The sequence below is a fragment of the Eubalaena glacialis genome, chromosome 7, assembly GCF_028564815.1.
Source record: "Eubalaena glacialis isolate mEubGla1 chromosome 7, mEubGla1.1.hap2.+ XY, whole genome shotgun sequence".
Lineage (NCBI taxonomy): Eukaryota > Metazoa > Chordata > Mammalia > Artiodactyla > Balaenidae > Eubalaena > Eubalaena glacialis.
In genome coordinates, this window is record NC_083722.1 from 78725079 (window position 1) to 78750890 (window position 25812).

At 39.6% G+C, this 25812-nt stretch overlaps 1 protein-coding gene across 1 annotated transcript in view; it reads left to right on the forward strand.

Annotated features, from left to right (window-relative positions):
- The window catches only part of CACNA2D3 (calcium voltage-gated channel auxiliary subunit alpha2delta 3), a 791777-nt gene that overhangs the window by 713434 nt on the left and 52531 nt on the right, over nucleotides 1-25812 (forward strand). Inside the window, exons 32-35 of the mRNA XM_061195439.1 lie at nucleotides 7252-7327; nucleotides 9957-10009; nucleotides 11528-11583; nucleotides 18824-18935. Coding sequence (XP_061051422.1) covers nucleotides 7252-7327; nucleotides 9957-10009; nucleotides 11528-11583; nucleotides 18824-18935 — 297 coding nt within the window. The remainder of the gene's footprint in view (nucleotides 1-7251; nucleotides 7328-9956; nucleotides 10010-11527; nucleotides 11584-18823; nucleotides 18936-25812) is intronic.

Genomic DNA, 25812 nt, shown 5'->3' on the forward strand with positions numbered 1-25812 from the left:
GTGTAGAATTCCCTGTGGCGGCTCCTTCTAAATTGCCTTTCTAAAACGGTGACTCGTCAGGTAGGATTCAAGACTTGGACCATTTCTACCCCTGTCTCCATATGATGGAACTGCACTGGCTCCATGACGGGTGACTGGAGCTTTCCCTGTCTTTGGTGATTGCGTTACATTTCAGCGAATGCCCTGGCCTTGGAATCCAGAGAGTGTTAGAGGAGAAGTCTGTTATGTTTGGATGGCTGCTCTCTCATACCGACTGCTCCACCGATGTCTAATACTCAACAACTCATGTAAGGAATGTAATGGCTTCTTGGCTTCCTGTTGACCTGACTGTGTCCACTGAAGTATGCTTTGTCAGAGGTGGCATTGAAGGGAACAAGAAGACAGATTGGCTTGGACAAGTGTGTTTCTGGGCCAAACTTTCTGGAATGCAGAAACATGGGGATTCCAATGGACTGCTCTTTAAAACCCTAAAGCTGCTGCTTGAGGATCCCCAATTACAACAATAACGATAGCCACCGTCATCTACATCATAACAGCAGCAGGCCTCATTTATTGAATACTAATTGCAGTTGACCCTTGAACAACACAGGTTTGAACTGTGGGGGTCCACTTATACACGGATTTTTTAAATAGTCAATACTGGAGTACTACACAGTCTGTGGTTGGTTGAATCTGTGGATACGGAACCGTGGATATGAAGAAACTGTGTTTACAGAGGGCAAAATTGTACTCGGATTTTCGACTGCACAGAGGGTCAGCTCCCTAACCCCTACATTGTTCAAGGGTCAGCTGTACAGGCAAGGCATTATTCCAAGCAGCTTACATGCATTACCTTAATTAATCCTCATGGCAAATCCATGAAATACCTACTATCATTATTGCCATTTGACAAAAGAGGAACTGGAAGTGGAGGCTTTAAGCGTTTTAGTAACTTGTTCAAATTCACCCACAGTAGTATGTGGGAAGATGGAATTTGAACTCGTGTCTCTTGGATTCTAGATTCTAGACCATGTTTTCCTGGCCACCACTCATCTTTTCCCATAGTTGGAGAAGACTAAAGTATTCTCTGCAGGGATATTTGTTCAGATTCATGCTTGTTTTGCTTTGAGAGAAAGTAAAAGTCTTTCAAACTTGAAGTCCAATGTATTGGTTAGTAGTTGGTTCTACTAGAAATAATAGGAAATTCCAAAATAACAAAGCATGAAAGAACATAGTCTTTTTCTCTTTTATGTGAAGGAAGTCTGAAAATACTAATTTGGGGGCCTCATGTTGTCATCATGGACACATGACCACATCTTTTTTTTTTCTTTACCTCCTTCTAAGTTGGCTTTTAAACTCAAGATTACCTCATGATCCAAGATAGCTGCTGAGCTGCAGCCATTAGTTCTGCAATCTAGGCTGGCAGGAGGATTCTAGGAGGTCCAAAAGGCCAAGTAAAGTTTCTTCTTAAAATTTCTTTCTTTATTTAAGTACTTAGTCCCATACAATACTTTTGCTTCCATATAATACTTCTGCTTAATCACATGGCCTCACCTACCTACAAAAGAACCTGGGAAACGTGCATATCAAAAAGTCCGTGTTCTGCTCATTGCGAGAGGAGAATGGCTGTCGGGAGACTGTGACAGCCTCTGCCACATCCAACATGCCCCAGTTTGCTTCAGACCACCCAAGTCCCCTAACTATTGAATCCTGCTTCCTGTGACATCCACTTTGAAACCCTTCCAGAGATGAGGCTATATTCCTAACTCCTAGTTTTCTCCACACCCCACATGCCCGTGCAGTCCTGAACACAGATGGTCATAGCCACCATCTAATGCATCTGTCAATGATGTCTGACCCCAGGCAATGACAGCAGGAGCACTCGATAACACCTGTTGGGTTTGACTAATAGTAATGACACCGGCAACACCAACATCCCTAGGTTCTAACATCCTGAGCCTCAGTTGCGTGCCCCACACTGTGCTAAGTGCAACTCAGGCATTACCATGGTGCAGTTGTTGTGAAATGTACACATGGCGCCAGGCATTTGGCAGAGCCCAAGGATGCTCCTCTAGCATCCAAGTTTCCTGCCTCAGGTGGGTTTTGCATTCACTCATTCCCCAAGCAGAATTTAGCTGTTTCCTTCTATTTCTTACTCAAACAAAGAAGCAAAAGAAATTTAGCCTTTTCTACGTGGGATTAATCATAATTGCATTTTCCCCTTCAGTTTAACAAGGAAAGCTAATATTCATGGAAGGGGCAGTTGAATGGGCAGACAAGCCACTGGCTAGGTGCACCTACTAGGCACCTGTGCATGTTATCCTGTGCCCCAGGATTGAAGCAAATTTGGCTGGGAGAGCCACATTGACTTCACCTTCTGAGCCTTAGTCTCCTCTCCATGCCCTTGACATCAGAGATAATACTTGACTGGCAGAAAGTAATTGATTATTTCTTATTGTTACTGCTTTTATTACCTGGGTGAGATGTTCATTTGGTCAGTATCTGCGACTTTGTTTCTTTTTATAGTCTCAGCACCTGTTGATGAAAAGCATTTGGGGCTGATAGACCCTCTGCTTAATGTATAGAATGAGTGAGGCTCCCCTCTCAGGGTTCTGCACTGGACCCTGAGTGGCCCCAATACCCTATGTGCTGGGCTTTCAGCTGGTGCAGCCTTATGGCACTTATTCTCTTCTAATGATGGGTGTTCATTAACTAGATTTGTTTTAGCGATTTTCCATCAGAGCATTCAAAGGCAGCTTCAACTCACCACCTCTGCTGTGTTAGATGTGCTGTGTTGATCATAAAGAACAGTACAATCTCTGTAAGAAGATGCTATGGGATGAGATGGCCACCAAGGCAAAAAGGAGAGACGGGAGAGCTCCTTCTGGATCTACTATTAGTGTTCAGATGGAACAGACTGACTGAGCTTTCCATTCTCCTGGCTGTCTAAGATGTATGAATGAGTAAACTTCCCATGATGACAATCCCTTTGTTTAGAATTTCCTATGTTCCTGCTCCATGCCCTGACACTTGCAAGTTGAAAACTGCCCCAGAGAACACATTTTATAGCTCAACAAAGGATACATATTTTTACATGCTACCCTAGTGAGTCACTTTTGCTTCTCATACTTTTTGATTCAAAATTGCTTAAATATGTCCCTCGGTGGGTCTCTATGTCAGATGCCTCCCTGTCCTGTTTTAGGGCCATATTTGCAAACATTAAGCTGTTTCAAGACTGGTTTTGAGGCAAATTTTTAGCCAAAGTGAGTTAGAGTCGTTGCAGGTAATGTACCTGGCCTCATGGGCACAAAGTAGGTGTTTAATAAATGCTGGTCCCCACCGTTACTAATGAGCTTAAATTAGCTGAACTCATGCCTTTGAAATTCAACCTTCTAATTTTTAGAAGAAATCTTTTTCTTGGTCGTGATTTTTGTCTAGTTGGAAAAGAGCAGAATCAGCAAAATGGATTTAAGCAATTCCTAATGTCATGAGCCTGACACCCAAGACTCTACCTAGTACAGGATACACAGGGTTGCCCATGCTTGGTCTGCATTGCTTTGAGTTTCTTCTTCAGAGACTGTATCTGCCTTCTGTCAAAGTTTCAAGGAGACCTATCTGGGGAGCACAGAGATGTTAATGATAAGGTCTCCCCAGCGGCCCGCGGTTGCCGTGGCCTGGTGGTGATGTCATGGGGATTAAGGCATGTTATCTGTAATAAGAATAAACTCCTGCCGCTGAGTGCAGCAGTACAGCACCAATCTTGGGCTGGGCACGATGCTCAGGGCTTATTTTAGACCCGAAAGAAAGCAGGCAATTATCATGTTCTTTAACTATAATCAGCCGAACAGGATACAGGTAGCCACAAAATAGAGTTATTTAAAACAGTAACAAAATCACTTCAAAAAGGGCAACAATCTGGAAGTCTCTCTTTCTGCAACGTCTAGTTAAAGCTGTCTAAGCATGGAGAAGAGAGAGAAGGTTTGTTTTGTAACCTCCTCAGTGGCAATCAGATCAGGAAAGCTTATTTGTGAAATGAAAGGCAGGAACCCTGGCCTGGAAGCTGCCCTAGAGCAATTGAGTTTGGACCCAACAAGTAAACTGGAGCCTTTAAAAATGATCCCAGGAGAATCCTGAGCTTCCAGCCATCTGTTTGTCATGGTGGTTACCATGGCAAGGGGCTCTCACTAGCCTGGCCAGCTACTCCAGCCTGGTCTGGTGACCCCATCACAGCACCTCAGCTTGGGTTGGAAGTTGATCCTGGATATTGATTATGAGACCTTATCTTGGGTAGCATTCCCTGTGACATTCCAATAAGACTCTGGGATGGGGCACAGGGCTGAATTCTAAGCATTTCCTAGGACCTGTGAGAACCTGCTGCTGAGCAGAAGGCAGAGCGAGGTGGATTCAGCATGGCCCCCGTCTACTTCTGGCTCTGCCACTTGTTAGGTGTGTGAGCTTGGGCACATTTTTAGGCTAGCCGAGACTTGGTTTGCCCCTGTGTGAAATGGGGATGATTAGAATCTCTCCTGTAGGGACATGCTTAGAAGAGTACCTTGCTCACAGTTGCTAAATAGACTTCAGTAGACATTAGCTGTTGTTACCCTGTCCTCAGCTATGAAGCTCATGGACAGAAGTTGCCACATCATCTGTTGATAACCCCAGCATGACTTCTGAAGGTGTCTGTTACTTCAGTAAGAAGTGTGAATTTTACATTGCATCATATATGCCAATGAGCTAAGAAAACCAGGAGGCCTACCCATCCTCCAGCCAGCTGGGTAAAGCCTGAGTCAATTCCCAATGCATTTAACACCACCCCCATTAATTAATAATGGCAGTGAAAACCAGACTAATAAGTTATAACAGCAGCTGCAGCCCTGCCTTCTGTTGAATGCTTCCTCTGTACTAGGCACTGTGCTAAAGGCAGTACATGTGTATAATCTCATTTAATCCTCACGACCACCCTATAAGGCAGCCATTATTCTCACTATTTTACAGATGAGGAAACTGAGGCACGAAGAGGGTTAAAAAGAATTGTAATAAGTGGGTGAGTTAGGATTTGAGCTCAGGTCACTGACTTCAAAGCTAGCTTGCTAATCATTAAGTCACACTACCAGTCACTTGGACCTTTGGGAATAGTGTAGCTTTAAGAGTCCAAAATCTAGCAAAGAACAAAATTAGGCCTTCTGTCATAACAAGGCTAGCACATTGCGTAGTATATTTCAGTATACGTCCACATGCCTGATTAGTTAAATCTGAGAACATCTCTGGAAGTCACTTTATAAATGAAAAAATAAAGCCTCAGAAGTAAGCAACCTGCTATTATAAATGGCAGAACCAACCTTTTAAGCCAAGGCCACACTGCATCCATGTCTACAAGACCCCAAACACACTCAAGTTCCACTCAACCCATGCTGCCTCTCACCAGCTCTGACCCAAATTCCAGCTGCAGAGATAGAGTTGGGCAGGAGGAAAAGGATAAAGCTAATAATAATTCTTGCCAAATCCTAGAAAGCCCTTCCAGGGGCACCTGCCGAAATCCCCTGTTGAGGATGCAGACTGTGGCATGGTAGGCCAGTCAGGGGCCAATTCGACTTGTCCATCCTGGCCTGCAGTTGATTTTGTGGCTGAATTCGTGTCAGGGCTGCATCAATGATGAGCGTTTCTGTGAGAAGTTTGTTCAGGGAGTTCCCTGAGCCAGACACTTGGCTGGTTCATAGGCTTCATTTCTGTCTCAGTATGCACTGGTTCTGCTTGCATCTGCCGGGAGGAAAAAAGTCAGAGGACAGTCAGCAAGACTAGAAATGTCCTGAAGAGGAAGGGGCTTTGGGGGACTTGCCAGGAGATTGTGTGACACTGGTACTCTCTTGGGCTTTGCTGCCTATGATGCCTGTGTGGTGCTGGTCAGGAGCTGGTTTCCATCTCAATTTGGTCAGCTGGCCAGTTTTCTACTTGGTGCCCATAGATGCTCTTTGGTTTAATCCGTGCGTGTGATATCTCTAATTTATTGTCTAGGGGAGAAAGCCTTCACATCACATTTTGCAGTTGACCTCTTCAGTCTCAGCTGTGTCATCGACTATTCAAGATTCATGCAATCAGGCAATCATTCATGCATTCAACCTTTTAAATTGGACCACCTTCTCCGTACTGGGTGCTGTGCTAGGTGTGAAACAGATCCAACCCCAGTCCTGCAGCATGGAACTTCTATTCTAGTGTACATGTCCAGCACAGTGTTAAGTGTGCTTCACATTATGCGCTGTATGATTTCAGAAAGGTATTCCTGTAGGGAGAATTCCTTCCAGTCCTTTAGAAGTTCATGTATTACAGTATTAACATGTCATCTGGCAGCTGTTAACATAACTCAGGCTGGACTTTAAGTGTCTCTCCTTTGCGGGGCCAGGAATAGTGGGAAGAGGAGCTTGGGGGAGGGACGAAATGCATGTCTCCTTTGGGATAAGGTGTTCGCTCCATCTAAAAGCTCTTAACTTGCTGCTGGAAATTGCCATTCTTTTTTACTTTGTTAAGAGGAAACTAAAATATCTGTAAAAATTGTAAAGTAAAACATCTTTGCAAATGAGTAAAGATCATAACTGGGATGAGAGCTGTATTTTTATCACCAAGGGAGAAAAAGATGTCCATTTTCCTGTTTCATAGACTGCACTGTTTTCGAAAGCATACTTAGTAGTGAGTATACACATATTCACTACCATGGTAGTGGTAATGGAAGGGGGGTTAACAACCAATGAGCCAGCTGGTTTCCAACAAATTGTCAAAGTGCTGGCTTTATCTTGGTCCAAGCCTATTTCCTAGTGCTTAAAAGAGACAGAGGATCCTGCCATTTCTTAACTCAAAGTGGCCCTTCCCAGCTCTCCTTGACCTTGGAGACATGGTCCATGTGGATTTCATCAGGGGCCCAGAATTCAGTTTAAAAGAGCATATTTCTTTGGAGTATCCTGGTCCATGCAAGTCATCATTGTTCAAACCAAAATGACTATTTGGTCAAGTTGGGGGGTTTCTTCTCCCAACTCTCCATCCCAACGATACCTTTATTCTCTTTATTCTTTAAGTTCCAAGTGTGACATGACTGTGTCTCCAGTCCTGGACTTTGTTGTGTCCCTTGCTTGTCACCTTTGTTAGGCCTGCCTTGATTTGTGTTTGTCACTGCTGCACTGGCTGGTGGTGGTAGTGACTGTTCACCTTGCTGGTTGGTCCACAGCATCATTTGGTTCTCGTGTTTTCCCATTTAGTGAAGCTCCTTTCCATTCTCTTCTATAGAATTACCCTTTATGACTATCAAGCCATGTGCAGGGCCAACAAGGAGAGCAGCGATGGTGCCCATGGTCTACTGGATGTAAGTACAGCGCAGTCACTCAGAAAACAGCTGCATGTTTTTGTCTGTCCCTGCATGTGAGCATATCTTTTTCTTTGGAGTCATCAAGTTTATCTGTTTCAAAACCATGAATATTTAAATGTGTCAAGTCAAGAAAATCACTTCTGTTTAAACCCAAATCCAGTGATTGTGTGAATGATAAACAGGTCTAAAGTATTTGATGGATTAATGCAGCAACCCCCCCTTCCTTTTGATGGATAGAAAAGGGGAGAAGTTTTGTCAATTCCCTCATTCTCAAATAAAAGAGAATTTGGTTTGGTTCAACAGAAACCTTCCTTTTAGTTTGTAGTAGAGCTGTTAGCCTATGCCCAAATTCACATTTTGATCAGAGATTCTCTACTCTAATCATGCTGCTGATTTTAACATCATTTTCCCTGGAGCTGATTCCATCCGTGATGTCACAGTTGAGGATCAATCAACATAGCTTTGTATCATTAGAAACTGGCTTTCAGATCACCAGAAATTAACTGTTACAATTTACCCCCAGTTTAAAAATATAATTTACAATGTGCAAGCAATATAAATTTGGTCACCAATAACTTGAAAACACAGAAAAAACAGATACAGATACTTTAACATAGTCTGGCATATGGGTATAAATATAACCCTTACATGTTATCATTTTGTAAATTCCAAAAAATCAACCTAAAATTTGGTTTGAAACACAAAATTTAAGAGTCATTTTGGTTTTAAAATATAAATATACACCTTCTCATTTGCAGATGTAAGATCTTGCAAGGGGATTATTTAAAAACCAAATATTTAACACGGTTCTCCTACACTAAGGGAGCAAGAAATGATTCTGAGCTGGGACATTTCTGAGAGGCAACTAGGAACTAAAAATGGGACGATTTGAAAAATACCACTTTTTAGTGAGAATCAACACATATTTCCAAACCCAGCTTCCCTAGCCTTAGCATGAGTATTTCCAGACTTAAAATGTTCCCAAGATAATGTTTTTATCATTAGGCTTAAGAGCTCAATGGCTTTACCCTTCTGAATGCTAATGTGCATTAAAATTTTTTAATCCCGTATTTACATAATCCCTTTGTTTACCCTGCATTGAGCCAGCATCTGGCAGGGAATGCTTGAGTATCCTCCTCCCACTGCCGCCACCCGCTCCCCCCCCCACCCCCCCGGCCCCGCCCCGGGCCTCAGGGTGAGCTGCCCCTGTGCCTCCCCCTCTTCCTTCCTTAATCCCTTTATTCATTCTCTCCTCCCACACTATGGAGGACCACTGAAATGTCACTACCCATCCTGGCAGGTACAAAGACACAAAACTGTCCTATGGTCTGACCTCCCTTGGTCCTTTTGAAAGAAAGATGGTTATTTTTCAAGCCATAAGAAGTGTAATGGCAGAACCACAGGATCGCATGGCTGCATTTGGTTTTAGGAAATAGTTAAAAATTCACATCCTTATCTGACCCTGAAAGCCCTGTGATTCAGGGAATGATGAGGACACACTCAATCAGAGCAAGAGATTTAGTCTGGGTGGGCTGGGAGTAACCCCAGTGGATTGTTGTTGTGTTCTGTACAGTTGCTTACTGGCTTGAATAGGCAAGTTTTAAGAATGGTCAGGGGTATATAAATTTGTCCTTGTTTTATTTGAAACTGGATAATCCTCCTCCCATTCCTAGCTCTAGTCCTTATCATCAAAATGCTTAGAAGGTAGGATTAAGCAGCCATCACATCAGAAACCAGGATTGGGCATTTCAGTTCCCTGCTACCTAAAGACAACCACAGAAGGTTCTGAGATTTTTCTGGACCTGCAACTTGGGGCTCGGGCTTTGCCAACGTCATTACCTGTCTCTCAGGTCCACCTACCGCTCACATATCTAGCATACCTAGGTACAAAGAACCGACTGAGGGGAAGACTTGGTATTTTCCAGAATTCAGGAAATTGAATTATCCACATAGGAAATATCACAGAGTAAACAATCCCACTGCTTTTTTTAATTAAAATATTCTGAAATAAAGATTAGCCCGTCAATGCCTTCTTTTATAGAGTGAAGGGGATTTTCTGCAAGAATAAAATCACATATTTATATGGTTATCATTTTTTTCAAGTCTGAATTTGTAAGTGTGAGAAAACGCAGCTTAAATCCTACATAATTCATGGGCGGCATTAAAATCAAGCATGTGCAATTTTTGCTTATTTCAATGAATGACATACAGTGATGGAGAACAGAGAATCACCTTTCCAAGAGGCAGCCCTGTGAATTACCGTTTGAAATTAGTTACATGATTCCAACCGCTCAGCATTAGGCTGTGAAATATTAGCCCCCAGAGAGTAAAGGTTTAAGCATCGTTTGGTGAACTTCCTTTTTCCTCCCAGAGATAACCCCTGTATTAGATCATGTTTATTTTACTTGTAAATCACATCTCACTACAGGGGAGTTCAAAGTTTTAAAATGTTAGTTTTGGGATACAGTATCCAACCATTTTCTTCTTTAAGCTAGAGCTTCTCTGTTTTTTGACATGATATCAATCTCTCTAGAAAAATAACATTGTCTTTTTGTAAAGCCTTAGGTTAAACTACAAATTTTGTGTGTGATACATTGTTTTTAATGTACTGAATTCTTCTCTTCAGCCTTATAATGCCTTCCTTGCTGCAATAAAATGGATAATGACAGAACTTGTCTTGTAAGTACAATTTGCTGCATTTTTTAAAAAAGTATTATTGCTTAAAAAAAGTATTATTGCTTATTATTGCTTTTCTGTGTTAAAAAGTGAATTGGGAGACTGTGCTTCCAATAACCATTACATTCATAATACTCTGCGATAACATGATTGAACATCTCGAAATATTGAACGTTGAGTCCAAAAGATTATCTTTTATTAAGTTATTCATGGTCACTGCTCATGCCCTTATGTCACCATTTAGCAGACTAACAGCTTGCAATACACAAACCAAATTTATTTATTGTGGTTACTGTTAAATGTAACATAGATGTCTGGCTGTTTTTAATGCAGCCTGGGTGGGCTGTGGTCAGAAGAACAAATTGCCAGGCTGTCCACTGTGCTACTTTGGATGTCTTGGCATGTGCAGGCGTGGGGGCCTGTGCAGTCATGGGTCAGGGGCTTTCTCAGGTGTGATTTAATTGTTTACCCTGTCAAATTACAGTCCTGCTGGATGCATCTGTGACTTAGGTCAGACTTGAAATGGCACAAAGATGAAAGGCTTGACTTCCAGATGAGATATTGGACACATTACAGAAACACTGTGTCACACAGAAAGGAGGAATTCCATGGACCAGCATGGAAACCAGATCATTCAAGCTGCACCAAACTCTCTTATTCTTATTTTCCCCATTAAGGTTCCAGTTCTATGAGTTTAAGGCAGATTTCTTGCTATTTGATGAACAGACATTGTCGTTCTTATTGCTTCAATGTAACCTATGTAACAAGGTTATAACTTCAAGTGGAGAGTAAGTTCTAAATGTACATAAGAGACAGAAAATACAGGTAATAGTGAGATTTTGATTGTGGGCTGCTAGAGGATAGCAGCCATGAGCCTGAGAAGGAAATGACTGAATTTTGATCTGTTTCCATTTATTTAGAGGATGATTTATATTACTTTTGCATTCTTAACTAACAGTTGAGAAATTATGATTTTTGTGGAGTTGCATTGTGATATAATTTCATAAAAAGGAGTTTGTCCTCTCTGTCCCCACCACCCTGCCCTACACACACACACACACACACACACACACACACACACACACACAACTGAATACATTTGTGTTACAGTGTAAATTTTGAAAACATCCTTTATAGTGTAGATCATAGTCTAAGTAGAGAATATTCCATTTGTATTTCTGAACCAAGGCAGGGGAAGCCCTTTGAATGTTGACTTTTTACTATAGACTCAGACTATAACAAAACAATTTCTGCCTATAAAGCAGATATTTCTCAAAAGAGTCCCTGAGTCTAGATGAACCTGATTTCAGGGTTTGGCTGGCCTTGGTGATAAAATAGTCTTTCACAAGTAAGACAAAACCTAGTGAAAATTCAGTGGTAACTGAACCAACCATCTTGATATCTCCAGATGATGATGTTATTCTTTCAAATGAGGTGAGTGATGGTGAATAACACAGAGTGTCACTTCAATTCAGGGTGTGGGTGACCAAGTAACGTTGGGCTTTTCCATCTCCTGTTTAGGTTCCTGGTGGAATTTAACCTCTGCAGTTGGTGGCACTCAGATATGACAGCTAAAGGTAAGCAGCAACTGGCTTCTCTTTCCTTGCTCAGAGTGATGAACCCGGGGTTCACTGGCTACTTTTCACCAGGGATGTGCTCACGTAAAACTACCCAGGACAAAGAAGTGATGATTTCTGCTCTCTGTCAGCAAAAGGCATCCTTTGTGCTAAGGGCAGCACTGTTCAGTCTAACAAAAATTCCACAGGCTTTATTCAGCCCATGTTGAATATACACTTTGACCTGTTTCCTTAACTAAGGCTTTGAGGTCATACACTGCACAGGAGAATTCTTCAAAAGCTAGTGGGCAGTGCTGAAATCTAAGGGTCACAGACACATTGCCTTTCTCAGGCTGAATGAATGGATAACCATTACCTTTTTACCATTACCTTCATAAAATATAAATCTGATCATATTACTTTCCCTGCTCAAAACTATCAATGATTTGAGCAGTAATTAGTAGAAACTATTAGAGGCCTGAGTTGTGGAGTTAGATTAGTATGGATTTGAATTCTGGCTCTGAGGTTGGCCTTTGTCAAGTTAGCTGATCTCCTCAAGGCTCAGTTTCCCCATAGTAAGCAAAGTAGAGAAAATAATAAAAAATATTTATCTCTTATCATTTGTGTGTATGTGTACATTTAATGGTAAGATAAATCATGATATATGCTGAGCATAGGACTGGAATTTAGTAAGCCCTCAAAAATGGTAGCTGTAATTAATTCATGATAATGGTGATGATGATGTTGACTGTAAAAAAATGAAATATTGCCATTTGCAGCAGTATGGGTGGACCTAGATAATATTATACTTAGTAAAGTAAGTCAGACAGAGAAAGACAAATACTATACGATATCGCTTATATGTGGAGTCTAAAAATAATACAAATGAATCTATATACAAAACAGAAAAAGACTCACAGACATAGGAAACAAACTTACGGTTACCACAAAAAAATGACAGGCCATTCACAGAAAGGCATAGAAAATACCTATGAAATTTAGTAATATAGCAAGAAAAACAATATGCAAAGTTGTATATACCCGCCAAAACCCCCCAATGGTTGGGGAGAAGGAGGATGTAGAGTTAAACCAGATCAGCAGTCAGGCCAATGGGAAGTCAATAGGCAGGAACCAAAATAGGAAATAGGAAAACTTTCATGCACCCCAAAGAAAATTTTACCTATAACATGAACCTGCTTTTGTTTAAAATTGTACATGATTTGAAAAAGAAAGATGAGAAGGAACTTACATAATGGGTGCTTGTTATCTTTTTCTAGTCATTTTTCTTATTTGGCTAGCATGTCCACAATTTTACTATTAGGGGTGAAAAAAAGGTACATGAGATTAAGTGAGAGAAAAGGAAGAAAGGTGATCAATAGAGGCCACGAGAATGGATGGCAAGTTGGTTAGATGACTGCTCTCTGCAGCACCAGTGCCTGGGGACAAGTCACCACTCCTTGCCAGTCAGGCTTTGAGCTCTGTTTCAGCTAGAGATGAAGTGCCCTGACCTTGGAGTCAGGCAGCCTTCCTCTGCCACTTGCTAGCTGTGCGGTTCTGGACAAGTCGCTTGGTCTCTCTGGGCTTTGGTTTCCTTGCTTGTCAACAGAGATAACAATAGGCGTGATGTGGTTGTGAGCAGTGGATTAAACCGTGCATGCAAAGCCCACGTGCAAGATGGGGCACAGAGCGAGTCTCCAGCATGGTGGGCGGGGCTGCAGTTTTGTGTGGTGGTGTCTCTTTTGGCTGAGACATCTGGCTCTCTCTGAGGCGTGTGCTCAGTGCTGGGGCAGCAGGCTGGTGGTCTTCAGTGGTTCACTTTCTGGCATTCCTCTCATTTCTCTTCATATCCGCATGCCTGCCCACCCTGGCTGAGGGGCTTTGGTGGTGAGCATGAGAGTGCGCCCTCTTCACGCCAACCTCCATCGCTGCTTCCCCCATTCTCACCTTGGCCTGCTTCCCTTCCCTGCTGCCACAGGCACCTGCCCTCACTCTTGTTCTGGTCCTTGACATGGACAGTTAGTTGTAGTGCCCACCTACACTTTTGAGTGCCCATCCCTGTGGTCTCCACTTAGACCAGTGGTTTTCAACCTGGGGGTGATTTTGCCTCCCAGGGGTCACTGCAGTGTCTGGAGACATTTTTGGTTGTCACAACTGGGGATGGGAGAGAGCTATAACACACAGGACAGCCCCTCACAACAAAGAATTATCTGACTCAAAATGTCAATAGTGCCACTCTTGAGAAACCCTGGTGTAGGGCAGGAGAGATGAATTAGGAAGGGGGACACAGTCTTGGCACTCATGACATTACAGAAACTTGTGAAGGTTCCCATTCTGAAATTTCACATCCCTTCTCCCTTCTTCCCCCTCCACCTTAGCTGAGAGGAATGATGTGATGCTTCAGGTCTCTGTTTTCTGTCTTAGGAAGCTTTTTAAACAACCCTTAGTAGGTAATTCCAAATCCTCTCACTCCATCGACAGAGTGCACAAAGACCTTGTCAAATAGTTACATCATCTGCAAGTTGTGTGCCAATATATAGTGCTTTTTCTTTCCCAGAGAGCTGGCACTAGGTTCTCTTCAGATCCCTTCAACATACCTGAGAGGTGGGTACTGCTAGGATGTGTCACTAAGCCTCTCTGAGGCACGTAAGTCAGACAGCTAATAGGAAATGGACTCAACCCCAAACCAAGGCCAGCCACCTCCGCTGGAGGACGGCGAGAGACACACCTGGCTTTCTGTGAGTCCCAAGTTGAGCAAGCTGCCGCACGTGGATTGTCTCATTCAGACCTGCAGCCCTCTGCTGGGCATGGCTATGACTTTTTCTATTTTATAGATGAAGAAACTGGTTCAGGTGGTGAATGCACCCGCCCACAGAGCTGCAATCATCTGAATCTTTGTTAGAGGTAAATGTGAATCTCAGACCCAGCGTAAGCAGGGAAAATTCCAAGCACCATAACAATATTGCCTTGAGAGGTTTCTTCATTCTAAATTTACCCTTCCCTCACTGGATAAAGACCCTGAGCTGAGACATACATCTTTGTTTAACTAAAAATGGAATCCATAATTACACTGTTTATCTGCTTCATTTCCTTAATGAAGGGGACTGTGGAAGGCCATTTCTGCTTGATTATCACAAAGGTATCATTTTGGCGAAGCTGCACAAAGAGAATGGAGCTTGCTGGCACCCGGTTATGAATGGGGGTGCATTCACAGAGACAAAAGAAGAGGAAAGCTTTTCAAATGGCAACTCTATTCATTCCTGATTGTCTGCACATAATTACTGTGAACCCAAGTCAGTTATTCACATCAGGGACATTTGTTGCTAAGGGAAAATTAAAGAAATCCAATTGTGTGGATGCTCCATTGGGTGCTTCACTGTGAGTGAGTGATAGGTTCTGGCGGCTTCAGCCTGAGACGTCCAGTATAACTGGGGTGGGAGGCAGACAGGGTGATGGCCAAGAGCGGAGGCTTCGGGATGTGACCATGTGCATGTGCATTTGGGCTCCATAACATAGTGGTGTGACTGTGGGCAAGCAGTTAACTTCACTTCTCTGAGTTTCAGTCTCTTCATCAGTAAAACAGGATAGCAGCAGGGCCTTGCTCACCGTGTGATGGTGAGGATTCCATCCATCAAAGGGTCTAGCACGGTGTTTGGCACGTAGTAAGCGCTTAGTGAGTATTGGCTGCAAAGGTGGTGGCGGTTGTTTTGCTATTTAGGTAATGATCGTGATGAGTCACTTTCTGTGGGACTCAAGGCAGGCTATGTCTGCTTTCTGAACTTCAGTTTTCCCTTCTGAGAAAATAAGGAATCAGTCTATCTGAGCTCCATGGTGCTTGTGTACCTACACCTTTGTAAGATAATGAGTTTTAAATGCCTGAGAGTTAAAACAGTACCCATCAGGTGACTGGCAGCCTTAGTTATTGGTTTGAAATTCCACAGATAAACAGTAATGACTAGCAAATATATGTGGTGTTTTCCATAGCGCTCCAGACAAAGAAAGGTCTTTATAATAAACCATGTTATTTAGATTAAATGTGACCATGGTTTTATATGATAATTTTTGTGTTTCCCAAAAGTACCAAGCAACTTCCAGCCAATCTATAGTCATACTGCAGATAGACTCAACGGCTTATCACCACATCAGTACGGGTGCCCTACAGTTGTCAGAGGAATAAGAATTTCATCTCTAGAAAGGATCAGAGCCAAATGAGTCTCTCCATTGAGAGCGCTGGACTCATTCCATTGTAACTGGGCCCAGACAATTAGAATTAGAGATGGTGCAATTATCAGGGTTATTTAAATCACGTGTGCTGCCTATCTCAGCCTGCCCCAAAGACCTTTCTTCCTTTCTCTCATTGGCCAAACTTCATAAAGCAGTTAAATATATATACATGTGCTGGAGCCAGACGGCTCAAGTTCAAATTTTGGCTCTGCCACATACTCACTGGATGAATTTGGACAATTCACTTCATCCTCTCCTCCATTCACTAATCTCCAAAACAGAGATAACAATTGTTCTTACCTCACAGTTTGATTTTTTTTTAATTTTGTCATGTTGTGCTGTTAAATAAATACATGTAAAGCAGAACAACATCTGGCATATAAATTTCTTAATGAATTTATCCGTTACCATCATTGGGTTATTATATGCCATCTGCATGCTGTGCCATATCCACTTATAATCTATGCTTTTGTTTACTTAATCTTTATTTCATTTCAACTGACTGACTTTTTGTAAGTTAAATAAATTAAATATTAAAGGGAAGCTTCCCAAATTTAAAGTCAGTTTTGTTTGCCATATAGAGAAATCAATTGTAAAAATAAGAACCCTGAAAATAAACCATGTTAATCATATTGTAGTCAGGTCCTCTGAGCTTCATGTTTGGCCTCCCTAGAGTAAAGGAGAAAAAAGCAAATGAAAGAAAGATGGAAGAAACTCCCTAGCATCAAACAAAGACATCTTCCTGACAAAAATCGAGGACACTGACAAAGAAATGGGAAGAGAATGATGTTCCCGCCCAGCGCCTCTGTGTTGTTACTGTTGGACCTCAGCCGCCTGAAATCCCCTTGCCTTCCACCCAAGGCAGGCAATTTGCCATTAGGGACTGAGAGTCTCCCATTTCCTTTGTCTGTGTTATTTGCCTGAAAAACACCATTCAAGAGAATTATTCATTTACTCAGCAAGCATGTAATGACACTTCCTATGAGCTAGCACCGAAGGCTCTGGGGATAGACAGTGTTCGGGACCTGGCCCTTTGCGGGCATGACGACTACCTGCGTGGTACCCTCGGTGGAGCCAGGATCAGGGAGGCAGCCATCTGCTTGCCATTCTAACCAAACAGCAGTGGCTCAAAAAGGCTGACAGTCTGAGGATTCAATGAAGTAACCTTCACAGTAGAAGTGGTGCTGGCAGTAGGCACAAACACTTAAGTAGCACTAGCAATGTACCAGCCACTTTTAGTGGATGAATTCATTTGATCTTCAAACGACCATGCGGAGTTGGTTCCCATTTTGCAGATGAGAACACTACAGTGTGGAGAAATTAAAAACCCACCTGATGTCATACAGCAGTGGCAGAATTCACAACACCCAGAATTTTTGCTCTTAGCTGTCAATACTACACAATTAGCCCAACTCCTGGCTTGTAGATGGTAACATGAAGGCTGCTGGGGAGGGGTGGCACACATGTGTGTGAAAATATGCGTGTGTGTCACTCTGTTAAGAGTTGTACATGCATTCGTCTATTTATTCCTCAGAGCAACCCTGTGAGTTAGCATGGGAATCTCCCCTTAATGTCGGTGACCAGTTCCTGAAAATCACGTTATGCATAAAAAGCTGACTGAGTCTACTTCCATTCGTTTTAAATAAGAAAAATTACAAGGTGTTATTCTTCAACCCGAAACCCCCAACCAATTTCCTCAAAATAATTAAAGCTCAGTAAAAAGGCCTGTATATAAAAGAGTCACGTTAGGATGCAAATGCTTAAAACATGGCTTCTTGATCACCCAACAATTATCTGGTTGTTACCAAACAGTTGTTTTGCATTCAGTAACCCTCTGGTGGCTCACTTAGTGCCGGCAGCCTCCCAGATGGACATTCTACAAAACATCTACTGGTGGTTCTGACATCCAAACCAGTTGCATTTGGAATGTAACTGGAGACTTTGTTACAAATATGTATTTATATTTCTATATAAACATCAGCCAAAAACTTTATACAAAGTTTAGGTATTGGAAACCTATAAGCAAGCATTCTACCGGGAAAATGTTCATGAGTAGATCTCCTGTGAAGAGTACCTGTACTACTAGCATCTCCATTTTACAGATGAGAATACTGAGGATTAGCTAAAAGCAGTGAAGCAGGAATTTGTACTCCAAACTGCTCTGACTTTTACCCTTAACCACTATGCTATAGTATCTGTCATCATTATCGTCGTCCCTAATGGCTTCATTAGAACGCTAGCTTTATTTTTGTTGTTGTTGTTGCTATTATTATTATTAATTGACATTAGCACTCATTATGTTCCAAGTACTGCACTAAGTACTCAACATACATTATTTCATTGAAATCTCACATCAGCCTCTAATAAAAGAACTATATTATCCCAATTTACAAATTTAAAAAAATTGAGACTTAGGTTTTGGAATTTGCCCACTGGACATAACTTATTTAAACTAATTAATCCACCACCAAGCCCTTACCAAGTACGTACTGTGTACTCATGCACGTGCCAGGGTTATTTAGTACTATCTTACTGGACAAGGAACTTCATAATAGTAGGATTAGGTTCGTGGCTGTGTTTCAAAGACATTATGTATTTTACTATTCCATATTTCAATTTTGTTTCTGTAATAAAACCATGCAATTGTATCATGACCCTAAATAATGTGGTGTAACTTGTATTTTATACATTTATTCAGATGTATATACGTGTGTGTGTGTGTGTTGTTGTCACTGCTAAGTTCAAGTAAGTATGAGGTCAGAGACCGAGTGACTGATGTTATCCCAGAAAGTAGAATTCTTGTGATGCATAAATGATAGTCGATCACGCCAGCAGAACTGCTTGAGGAATTATAGCTTATAGAGTTGCTTGGCAGATGAAATCACTTGACTAATTAGAAAATAATGCATTATGCTGTGCCTAGAAAAATCACAGAGCAGCAGGAGCGGAACTGCGTTCTGAGTTACTGTGGGCTGCCAGTCACAACAAAGCCTGTGCCTTGTATGCTTTATCATTTTTTTTTTTTTCCTTACTCCTACAGCCCAGAAATTGAAACAGACCCTGGAGCCTTGTGATACTGAATATCCAGCGTTCGTCTCTGAGCGCACCATCAAGGAAACCTCAGGGAACATTGCTTGTGAAGACTGCTCCAAGTAAGCCCCCCCTGCCCCTTTCTGCTCAGTATAGAACTTTTCCAGACAGGCCAGTGCGGCTGGCATGCGTAGGATTACGTTGAGAGCTGGAAACATGGCTGCCCTCTTGTGTGAGGAAGTATTTCCATCAGCTTGGAAGAAACATCATTTGGCTTTGCTAGAGAGATCATTTAGAGTTTGGGAAACATTCAAATGTATGAAAATATATCCTAGAATATAAGAGATTTTTAGTCCAGTTTGTAGATGGGTGGAAAAAGTCCTGATTGGTTTTTTTTCCCAATTGACAGTTGGCAATTTCAGCTATTTGGGGAAATTTCTCAGGTGTTTTTATTGAAGGCACCAAGCCTTCAGGATTCACCCAAATCTGACATATTGGAAATGATTTCTTAGAGGCTTAATATGAGTGTCCCTGATTACTGATGAGGTCAGGCCTCTTTCACTGGTTTTATTGGTCATTTGGGGTCTCTGGCCTCTTCATTCCTGTTGGCAGTTCTCTACTGGGTGGTGGATCTATTCTTACTGATTTGGGCATTCTTTCGTTTCAGGTATGATTTCTTTGCAGTTCTCTGCTCTGTATATGTGTCTTATTCCTTGGTCTATCTCTTCACTTTTTATAGAAGTCTATAGATGCACATAAAATTTTTTTTGATTTGATTTTAATGTAGTCTAATTTATTCTTATTTTCTTCTTTAATTTGTGCATTTTGTGCTTCAGAAAGTAGTCTCTGCCCTAATGTAATAAATACATTCTCATATATTTTTATTCTGAACACTTTAAAGGGTTGCCTTTCACATTAGAACTTTAATCCCTCTGGAATTTACTTGTGTGAGTGTCATGAGGTAGGGTCTAATTTGGTCCTTTTCCATATAGTTGGCCTGTTAACCAGCACTTTATATTGAGTACTTTCTATTTTCCAATACATATATTATGACACCTGTGTCATGGGCTGAATTCCCATGTATTTGCAGATCTGTTTTCAGGTTTTATGGTTTGCCAAAACCTGTGTCAACACCATATCTCTTTAATTATTATATCTTTGTAATGTGACTTGATAGCCAGGAGAACAAATCTCTTTTTCTTATTCTTCTTCTAAATCAACTTGACTATTCTTGCCTGTTTACTCTTTTGTATTAATTTTAGAATCAGCTTATTAATTTTGATGAATTATGCTAGGGTTTTGATTAAGATTGCTATAAGTTATAGATTAATTTGAAGATAAGTGCTATTTTTAATGATACTGGACCTTCCCACTTAAAAGCTGAATATCTCTCTTTATTTACATACCTATCAATACAGTTTTATAATTTTATGTTAGATTTATACCTAAGCAGCTTATGGTTTTTTGCTATCAGAAATGGCATATGTTTAAAACTACATTATCTGATCGGTAATTGCTAACATATGAGAATCTCACTGATTTCTGTATGTTAAATATCCTGCATCCAACTGCTAACTGCTCTTTTAGATCTAATAGTTTGTGTATGGGTTCTCTTGGACTTTTTTTCGTACAGAGTAATACCATTTGTAAAATTTTCCTTTCTAATCTCTACACTTAATTATTGTTTTATTGAACTGGACTTCTGATACATTTGTTGAATAGAAGCTGTGAGAGCAGACAACTGTGTCTTGTTCCTAATTAAAGGAATTGCTTGTAATAATTCCATGTTAAGTATGATGTTTGATATAGGGTTTTTAAATTGTAGGAAAATATAAATAATATAAAATTTACCATTATAACTATTTTTAAGTGTACAATTCAAGGGCATCAAGCACATTCCAGTGTTGTGCAACCTTAATTATTATCCATTTCCTAAATTGCTATGAGTTTTTGGTAACCATTTATTAGGTTAAAGAAAACCTCTTCAAGTGTAGTTGTTGCTCTGGTTGTTACTGTTTGAAACTTGAATGGATGTTAAAATTTATCAAAAACTTTTTCTACATCCATTATTAAAATTTTAATTTTTAAATATGTTGTTACATTAATATAATTTAAAATTTTTTAAATCATGAACTATATCATATATATTATAAATATCTTTAATAGTAGATGGGTTATCTAATATGAAAACATACTTGCTTTCCCAGGATGGACTTTCATTGTCATGATTACAAAAAATGGAAAACAAAAACCGTATTACTAGATTCATTTGGTCATATTATATTGTGAACATTTGCATCTGTGCTCAAAAAAGAGAGTGACTATGCTTTCCCTTACTTGTCCTGTCGTTTGGCTTTGCTGTTAAGGTCATTTCATTGTCACAGAATTACCTGAAGAGTCTTCTTTCTTTCTCTAATATCTTTAACATTTTGTGTAAGATTAAATTATCTTTCTTGTAGATTTAGTAAAACTACCCATAAAACTGTCAGTGACTGATGGGTTTTTGCTTATTTGTTTGTTTTTGTATGTGAGTAAATTTTCAGTCACTCAGTTTCCTTAGTGGTTAGGTAATATCTCTTTGGAATTTCCATTTCTTTTTTAAATGATTTTGGTGATTATATTTCTGAGAAAATTGCCTGTTTGATCTCACTCTTCAAGTTTATTGCATACATTTGTAAATAGTGTTCTCTCTTCATTAAAAATGTTACCATATTTGTGATTTTGCCCCTTTTAAATCACTCTCTCCTTCTTCCCCTGTCTCCCTCCTTCGCACCCTCTTGTGTTTCCTCCTTTCCTCTCTCCCTCCCTCTCCATACTGGCACAGATAGGTTTGTTTTGTTTTTCTTTCCAAAGAACCATCATTTAGTTTGTTTCATTCTCTCTGTTTCTTTGACTTTCTATTTCATTTATTTTGCTTCTTATCTGTATCATTACCTTTCTTCTATGTTTTTGGGATTTACCGTGTTTTTTATTTTCTATGATTTTGTGTTTGATGCTTAACTTTTTCAATTTCATTTTTCAGCTTCATTTATATATATATATATATATATATATATATATATATAAATATATAAACTTTCTCTTTACATTCCAGTTTATCTTTGTAAATTTAATATAGACAGTTTCATTGTTATTCAGCTCTCACAATTTTCTAACTTTCACCATTTTTTTGATCTGTAAATTTTTAAATAGTGTTTTAAGATTTCCTAGTATATGGGTTTTGAGGCTATCTATTTTTTTATTATTGATATCTAATTAAATGACATCGTGGTCTGTATAACACATGTGTTTTAGTATGTGTGGAGACTTGCTTTGTATTCTAGCATTTGTCCCCATGTTTTTGAAAGCAAGTTTTATTCTCTAAAAGCTGAGTACAGGGATTAATATGTATCCATTGGATCAGGTGTGTTTATGTGTTTCAAACTTTTTTTTTCTTGGTCTGTTTTAGATGTCAAGCTCTCACCAGGCTTATGGATTTTTCCATTTCTTCATGTCATTCACTTTGTTTTGCTTTCTATATTGTGAAGCTATATTACCATGGATATTTCTGTTCAAGACTGGTGTAGCTTCCTAATAAATCATTCCTTTTATCATTGTGTAATAACCCTCTTTATATGAAAGTATGCTTTAATGCCTGTTTTGTTTGATAATAGCATAGGATTAGTAGTTCTTCTTTAGGTAATATTTTCTAGGCATATTTACCCCTTTCTCTCCATTTTCAAGTATTTTTTTTTCTTTTTTGTCATTTTGCATTAGGATTTTGTATTATAAATAGAATATAGCTGGATTTGAAATTTTATTATCTCTATTATTGCAGATTTAATCTTTTAAAATTTATTTTGCTTACCAATAAGTTTGTATTTATTTCTATTGTCATTTTATGTTTTCTCTTCCTCATGCTTTTTCTTTTCTTTTCTTTCTTTCTCCCTCTTTCCTTTCTTTTCTTTTCTTTCTTTTTTTCCTTCTGTTGTATTCATTCTGTCTTCTCCATTCCCTTTTTTCCCTTACCAGTATACTAGTGTATACTAGCAAAGTATACACTCTGTTCTTTTGCTAGTTACCCTTAACCTTTTAAACATATTTCAGTTGGTCAGGATCTCTTCCTTCCTCCAGAACAAACAAAACCTTAGAACCTCTAACTTCGATTACATCTCATCTCTTTCATGTAGTGTTTTCTAACATTTTAGTTCTACTGTGTTCTCAACCTACCAAATATTTTATTACTGTTATTGCTGCCTATAGTAAATGAGATGTTTACCAAGTTGTTTACTTACCATTGCCTTTGTTTTTAACCATTGTTTTTGGTTCTACAGTACATTAGAAGTTATTTTCAGGAATGATCTGGGAGTGATAAATTATCTCATTCTTTATTTGAAATTTCTTATTTAATATGTACTCTGCAGTGATAATTTAACTTCATACTATCTAAATTGATACTTTGAAGATCCTATTCCACTGTCTTATGACTTTTAGGTTTGCACCTTTATAAGTAGTCTGGCTTTTCATTCCCCTCTCATGGCTTTTAAAGTGTGTCTCTTTAATGTTCTGAAGTATCACTGAAGTGTATTTAGATTTAAATGTATTTCTGTTTGTGTACTTTATTCTACATAATTTCCTTAAGCATATTAGAGTTCACTAATTTCCTTTTGATTGTGTCTAGTCTGCAGCTTAAAAAGTCCATTGAGATTTTTTAAAAATACTGCATTTTCTTTTTAAATTGAAGTATAGTTGATTTACAATACTATGTTAGTTTCAGGTGTGCAAAGAATCCACTGAGATTTTAATAAGCTTGTCTTTTTTATTTCTAGAAGTTTTATTTGCTTATTTTAAAAATCTGTATATTTTTTACATAAAGTCTTATTCTTAAGTTTCTATAACCAATAATAAAGGCCTTTTAAGATTATTTTAATAGTTTAAATTTTGAAGGTACCAATCCTGTTGTTTCTTGTGTCTACTTTCTTTCCTGGTTGATTATTTTCTCATGTGTTTTGTCATTTTTGACTGTGAGCTGATCTTTGCTATTGATTATTTTTGTGAGAACAGAATAGAGACCAAGTTTCTCTTCACAGTAGATTTACATTTGGGCTTCAATCATGTATCCTATTGCTATTGACTGCCCAGAAGTAATTGTTATGTAAGTTTTTGTAATTAGGAGTCCCTTTATCATATCATTACAGTAAATATTTTTCCTAAGCAGCATGTAGTTTATGCTTAAATTTCAATTTCTCACACTAACATTGTTTTACCCATTCAGAGCCCCAGACAGTACCAGATTATCAGGTTTTTACACTTAGTTATAAATGTACAAGTTGGCTTTTAGCGTCTTTTCTTGTAAGTTCCTTTGTATTTAAACACACTTGTTTTGTTTTGCTATTTCATCCAGCATATCTAAGTGTTTAGAGCAGAATAGCTTCTGTATTTGCCCAGTCCACCATGTCATAGTTTACTACATCAGCTGAGGACTTTAGAGCCACCAGAGGAAAGCACTGAAGTATAGTGGTTTAGTGCTGGGGCTATGGAGTCAGAGGGTTCAGAGTGTGAGTCCTAACTCCATTAATTGCTAATTGTGTAACCTTGAGTAAAAACCTAAGTTCTCTGAAACTCAACTTCTTCCTGAGTAATTTGGGGGATAATAATGGTAAGCATATCATAGACTTTTTATAAGAATTAAGTGGGAAAATTTATGTTGTGAATTTAGCATAATGCTTGGAAGAGAGTAAGTACTCAATAAATGGCCACACTTAACACAAGCATAATACCATACCAACTTAATATAAAAAGTTTTTAACATCCATAAGCCATTCTGTTGAAATGTAAATGTTCGTTTTCAAAGTCTAACATCACTTCACTACTATAGAATTCCCTGGAGAAAGAGGTAATTCAGATGACCAAAGTTCATGTATGACTTAAGGATTGTTGACTATTCATGGCTCTGTGAAGCGGACGCTACTGGTTTTATAATGATCATGAACCTTTTTTTTTTTTAACTATTTATTTATTTATTTGGCTGCACTGGGTCTTAGTTGCGGCGTGCGGGATCTTTTAGTTGCAGTATGCGGGATCTTTAGTTGCGGCATGTGAGATCTTCAGTTGCGGCATGCAGGATCTAGTTCCCTGACCAGGGATCAAACCCAGGTCCCCTACATTGGGAGCACAGAGTCTTAACTGCTGGACCACCAGGGAAGTCCTGATTATGAACCTTTTTGAGCAGAGGGATATTATCTCCCCATTTATCATAACTACAAACTCCATGAGGTGGGCAATATCTCTTAGCAAATGACAGGCAATCATATTTAGTAGAGTAAGTTAGGTTTCTCATTTCCATTCTAAGTGAGAAAACAAATAGAACCAAGATGGACAACTGCTAGGGCAAGCAGTATTTTTCCTTGTTGACTTGTAGTTAGAAACCAAAGATATGAATGCTGCTTGATAAAAATAAGTGACCTAAAGGTTTCAAACTAAAGAGAAGACTACCTTTCATTCAATGGGAGGTTAATGTGTTCTTGCTACAGCCCAGAAACTGTGTAGGTGCTTTGGGGAAGCCAAGGATGAATAAGATAATGAAGTTGATGCCGAAGGTATTTGTACCCCCCATGACTAGTCTTTTTCAGAGTTGAAATTCCACACTGGGTTGAAGACCCACAAGAGGTTGGAAAGTTGAGTAAGGCCATATACAATTTGCAGGCAGCAGTGAAAAGATACCGTAGCCTTGGGAAGATTTTACTTTCAAAGCTTTATTTTAAGACCACCACCCAGCAGCTCCATCATAAACTGTGGAGGCAAACAGTAAAGGCTCTGGGGTCTGAGTGAGGAGAGGAACAGGGGCTTGTGCTTTTCCTTTCTTTTTTAGTAAATTTTTTATTGACATATAACGTATACAGAAAAGTGTACAAATCTTAAGTTTGTCGCTTGATTAGTTTTCTCACAAAGAGGACACCTCTATGTAACCAGCACGCAGGTTAAGAAGTGAAAGAACATCATCAGCCCTCTAAGAAGCTC